Below are 5,410 nucleotides of genomic sequence, written 5' to 3' on the forward strand. Positions count from 1 at the left end.
TTTAAATTCGTGACTTCAAATGCAACAGCGGGGAGTAAAGTATGGTCCAATAAAGCCACTGGTTTAAACTTGCAGAAGATTTTATTTTCAGAAACTGCAATGACGATGTTGTCTTGCATCAGTAAGTGGGATACGTGCCCCCTCTTCCCCACCCGCCTCTTTTCAATTTGGACTGGAAGGCTGAATCATTCCAGTGGATTTTCTCTGCAAGAAAAAGTTCTCTGGGATTCGAATCTACACAGGCCTTGCTGTCAACAACTCTCACCGCTCAGCTACACATGGAGTGGAGTGGGGGTTTAATCCAGAAACAATTTTTTCATGAAGGTAAGGGACTTACTCCCTCTGTGCAGGCAGGATTACAGATCTCTGCTGAGAACCCGAAAACCCGAACTGGTTTCTTAATTTTTTGGAGTGGGTTTCGTTCCTTTCCTTTCCAATAGATCACCCTACAAACGCTGGAGTCTTGAAATAACATCCCCACCGAGCAAACTTTTCTTCCCTCTGTTCAGTTTGAGGAGCTGCTAAATCAATCAGACTTTCTTCTAAAGGCTATAGCTGGGGGAAAATTATGATTCAGAAGGAAGCAGAAATACCAAGTCGTTTCTCCATCGAGGGTGGGAAAAAAGTCTTGATGATTTGAATAGCACGTGCTGGTTATAATAATTTAATGTGTGGATGAGTCAAGATCAACAGCCGATGATTATGCCTGCCTGCCTACCTGCCTGCCTACCTACCTCGGAAGAATATCCCTGGCGATAAACACCAGCGTCTTGTGAACAGATAAGCAGCTTTAAATCCCACTTGTGGTCAATGAGATCGCGAAGGTCTAACGGTGGGTAGGAGTGAAATCACAGGCGTCTCACGCGGTAAATCAACTTGGAAAACGTTTGGCGCTTGGCTGCCAGCGAGGATTAACTCCGCGGGCTTTGGTGGGGGACGGGTGTGTGTTTGTAAAAAAAAGAGAGAAAGAGAGAGGGGGGGAAGAGAGGGAGGGAGGGAGGGAGAGAGAGAGAGAGAGGGAGAGAGAGATATCTGCTCCTGTAGTATAGAGGGATGGGGACCTTTAGTATAATTCTTGTCCTAAAGTCCTAAAGCGGTCGGAGAGGCTCCTTGGAGAGCCTGAGACCTGGCGTTTCTTGGCCATCCTTAGCAAGAGAACAAAGCCACGGGGGGCTGACAGGGAGCGTAAAGGAGATGGTAACGCCAAAGAACAAACCCACGAGCTCAAAACATAGGCGCAATCCGGATTACGTATTTATTAGGTTGCCCAGCAATTTCACCGCGCTGGAAAAAGGGTCTCCACTGAACTCGGACCCTGCGAAGAGCTGCTTTGCAGCCCCTGAAAAGGTTCAAAGTCGGGGGGGAGGCGAGGATGAACCCTCAGCCCGGGTTCAACTGGATACGGAGTCCTCGCATAAGGAGCAGACACCCAGAAGGGCGCGCAGGGAGGCAAATGGAAGACCAGGGAGCTGCCTTTAACAGGGTTAAGAAATAAAAGTGCTTATTTGATTAGCACGTGTTTTTGGGTTCTTCTCCTTCCTGGAGTTGGCCATCCTCTCCACATAGCCGGGGGAAGCGGTAGTGTTTCCTAATGGGGAGGAAGCTGAATCCTCCGGGGTTTGAACCGCCTTAGAGTAGCGCTTTGAAAGCGTGCAGGGGGCTTCTGTTGCTTGCTTCGCTTGGTTTATTTGGGGGATGAGTGGGTGGGAGAGCAGAAGTCTTCCAGGAGCATTCTCTGCAAAATGAAAGTTACTGGTATTGGGGTATTTACGGTAAATGAGCCGTCGGGTCTTGGGGAAAGAGTGTATACAGTACAAATTCCTCCTTTCTGGAAAGGGGAAAGAGGAGCGTAAACCTTCCCACAAACTAAACAAACTATTTTCCTTTGTACTCAGAAGCAGTTGAGATGAATTTTTCCGGAATTCCTTTTGTTTTTGAAGGATCTCTGGGACTTATCTGACTTTCTTAGAAGAAACCCACCCCTCCCCCCAGCAGTTTTCTTTCCAAAAAGTACCAACACTTTGGAAAACAATCCGCCTAGTCTGTCCTGTAAACCAGGGCGTGATTAAAATCCCCCGATTCCTCCTCGAATTAAAGATCTGGAATTAAACAGTTCCTGGCAATTAGGACAGGTGAGATCAGGGAGGGGGGGAAAATCTCCTTTGAGCCCTTTTGTTCAGTGGAATCCCCCTTTGCAAGACCGCCGAAGGGACTGGCCGCGTTTCCCTCTAATTCCCTTTCTTTTTTTTCTACTTCTAGAGGGAAAGAAAAACCTTCCCCTAAGGAAGAAAATGCTTTTAAATGCAAACGCTGCTTCTTCTATTGAAATTAAACAAGGTTTTGGTGTTTTTTTTAAAAAAGAAGAAAGGGGAAGAATTTTTTCTTAAACGCAGAAGGGATTTGAAATTCCTCCTGCCCCATGCATCTATACATACGAGCCTGTTGTGGTTAAATCCATTCCCCTTCCTAAGAAGCCTATAAAGTTTACATGACACAATATCAAATAGGAATTTATTAGGGAGTTATTGTAAATTTCAGCGGGTTCAATTAATGAAAACGCAGCTTAATTTTTGTCAGCTGCATAAAGGGAGTCTCAACGTGGCTGGAGAAAAAAAAAAGAGGTGTCAATCGTTTATGGAAAAAAGAATTGATATGCATATTTTCTTTACAATACTACTGGTTTCTCAAGGCGGTGCTTAATACGCGTTTTATATTGTGTGTGTGTGTGCAAGAACCCGCCCGACAGACAGAACTTCGCGTTGCGTTCCGTCTCAAATTGCGGAAGGTGGGTGGCACCCTTTCTTAACGCAAGTTGGCGCTCACGTGACCCCCTCCAGACCAATCGGGTGGACCTTTAGGTTTAACTATGTTTAATGTCAGATAGCAATAAACTAGAAGCTCTTGGTCAGGCCCGCGGAAATGGGCGAACATAATCTCCTTAATCCTGGGTTTGTGGGACCGTTGGTGAACATCCATACGGGAGACACCTTCTACTTTCCCAATTTCCGAGCCTCCGGAGGACAGCTACCCGGCTTGCCGTCTCTCTCCTATCCAAGACGGGACAATGTCTGTTCTTTGCCCTGGGCATCCTCGGAGCCCTGCAACGGATATCCCCAGCCCTACCTCAGCAGCCCCGTGTCCATTAACCCTTCCTTCAGCCGAGCCTGCGACCTAGCTAGAGTGGAAGAAAGCAAGTGCTACTATAGGGAGGCGTGCTCGGAGAACGCGCCCCTCAAAAGGGAAGAGAGAGTTAGGGACGCTGCCTTGATGCCCCTCGAGTCGGGCATCCCCCACGGAATGAGCGGCAATTTCGGCAAATTTGATTATCCGGCTCCTGAGGCGGCGGTGTCCCATGACCCCCCTTCTTGTCAGTCGTTGGAGTCAGACTCCAGCAGCTCCTTGCTCAATGAAGGGAACAAGGGCGCAACCAACGAGCCGTCCGCACTGGTCTCCCCTCTCAACCAAGGAAGCAATCTGTCCGCTGGGGGTAAGATCCTGCGCCTGGGAGAAAAAGAGTCGGCTCTTCATAAGCAAAGCAAAACGGATTTATGCAACGCCTTCTCCTTCCCTTCCCTCCTTTTTTTTTCTCCCCTGTCCTACCTCTCCCTCCGGGCTGGGAAAGTCTGCTCCAAATTCCAGGAAATTAGCAGCTGGGCTGCGCCCGCCCGCCTGCCGATTTGTGCCGAAGCCACTAGGGGTAGCCCTCAAATGCCTCGCGCTTTATTAGGAGGTGCTTCTTTTAAAAGAGGGGGAAAAAAGCCTATAAACATGTAAATATCCCATAAAAAAAAGGGGATCGCGAGGGCCCAAGCAGACAGACGGGAAGGCGATTTCCCTTGCCTTTCTCCTCTCCCTACCCCTCCCCAATCTCTACGCAGCTTCTGGCCGTCTCCGGAGCGGTCGGGCGGGGTGGCGCTTGGTCGGGACGACACTTACTTTCTCGATTTATTCCAAGTTCACAGGCGCCCTTTTCTAGTCCGCGGGGGAAAAAATCCCCATCGGGGCGGGAATGTTTGGCGGGTGGGGTGTTACTTGTTAACTCTCGGTAGAGTGAGGTTATTCCAGACGATCACCCGGACCGGTTCCTTCTAGAAGAAGGGGATCTAGGTTCTACCTAGAACTTGATTCTCCAACCTCGTCGCCTCTTCACGAACAATCCAGCGCTCCCGCCCCCCGCCGCAAACCGGGGAGATGCCGGTGCCTGAATAAAGAGACGCCATGAACCATAATAGCGCGTCCTCCGGTTAGACGCTTGTTTCTCCCGTCGGAAAGTCTGCCGGGAATAGGGCTCGGTTCGGTTTTCCCTTCTCGCGGAACGGCAGCGGGTAAAATCCGGCCCCTTTTCCCTCTCTTGGCTTTAGGGACTCTCTAACCTCCTCCCCCCACTCCTCCTAAAGTTCTTCCAAAGTAGCTTTCGAAAACTGTACCAGCCCGTGAGGCTCCTTAAGTCCCTGCCTATCAAGGTATGGAAACTTTTATACCACTGATCCGATGGCCTTGTTTTGTTTATCTGATCGAATTTTTTTAAAAAAATAATAAGAGATTGGGATTTTTTCCTGCTTAATATTCCTTCCCAAAATAACAACGGTGGGCAATGTCTGGGCTTCCCTTCTCCCCCCCCCTCCCGCCTTGAAAGGGGAATCTCAGCCAGCTTTCAAACCTCTAATTATTTTCCCAGATCCCTGCAGTTTTGAGAACTTTGTTTTCCTTAAGGGAGGGCGATCATGTTCGACGTAACACCCCTAGAATTTGCCATTGAAGAAGTATATCTGGAATCTGTCTGAGAAGTGAGTCAAAGGAGAGAAGGACCCCTTCCGAGATCTGCTCCTTCTCTCTCTCTCTCTCTCTCTCTCTCTCACTCACTCACTCACTTTCTCTCGGCTCTTGCTCTGCGTATTAAATCTCCTTTTCCGTCGCCTTGTTCTTAGGTGCTCCCTGGTATCCGATGCACACAAGATCCCGCAAAAAGCGAAAACCCTACTCGAAGCTGCAACTAGCGGAGCTGGAAGGCGAATTTATGGTCAACGAGTTCATTACCCGCCAAAGAAGGAGAGAGCTTTCGGACCGGCTAAACCTGAGTGACCAGCAGGTGAAGATCTGGTTCCAGAACCGACGGATGAAAAAGAAAAGACTCCTCCTCCGAGAGCAAGCGCTTTCTTTCTTTTAGAGCGCTAAGACTCTTCTAAGCCTTCGCGGTCGCTGACGGTGCCGGGACTCTTAAGCTGATGGGGGGGGGGGGTTTGAGGTTTTATTTTCCTTGAACGATAATGTTATTAATATTAATCAGTATCCTTTTTTTCAAAATGCCCGGCAGTAGGCGTGGGGGTGGGGATGGTTGTGTGCGCGAGAGAGAGAGAGAGAGAGAAAGCGAGAGTGTGAATGTGAGAAAATGTTTTTTTTTCCGCTCCTA

The 5,410-nt window shown here is 48.9% G+C and overlaps 1 protein-coding gene across 1 annotated transcript; it reads left to right on the forward strand.

Moving 5' to 3' along the window:
- Positions 1–2,919: 2,919 nt before the first annotated feature.
- HOXC12 (homeobox C12) lies at positions 2,920–5,167 on the forward strand. Its single transcript, XM_058173524.1, has 2 exons — positions 2,920–3,487; positions 4,929–5,167. The coding sequence occupies exons 1-2, from the start codon at positions 2,920–2,922 to the stop codon at positions 5,165–5,167; spliced, it is 807 nt and encodes a 268-aa protein (XP_058029507.1).
- The last annotated feature ends 243 nt before the right edge of the window (positions 5,168–5,410 follow it).

Source organism: Ahaetulla prasina, chromosome 2 (genome assembly GCF_028640845.1).
Source record: "Ahaetulla prasina isolate Xishuangbanna chromosome 2, ASM2864084v1, whole genome shotgun sequence".
Classification (NCBI taxonomy): Eukaryota; Metazoa; Chordata; class Lepidosauria; order Squamata; family Colubridae; genus Ahaetulla; species Ahaetulla prasina.

Excerpts from the sequence above, each read along its gene's own strand:
- HOXC12 (XM_058173524.1), top strand. The coding sequence starts at position 2,920 with ATGGGCGAACATAATCTCCTTAATCCTGGGTTTGTGGGACCGTTGGTG. Across the intron at positions 3,488-4,928 it reads AAGCAATCTGTCCGCTGGGG|GTGCTCCCTGGTATCCGATG; the intron begins GTAAGATCCTGC and ends CCTTGTTCTTAG.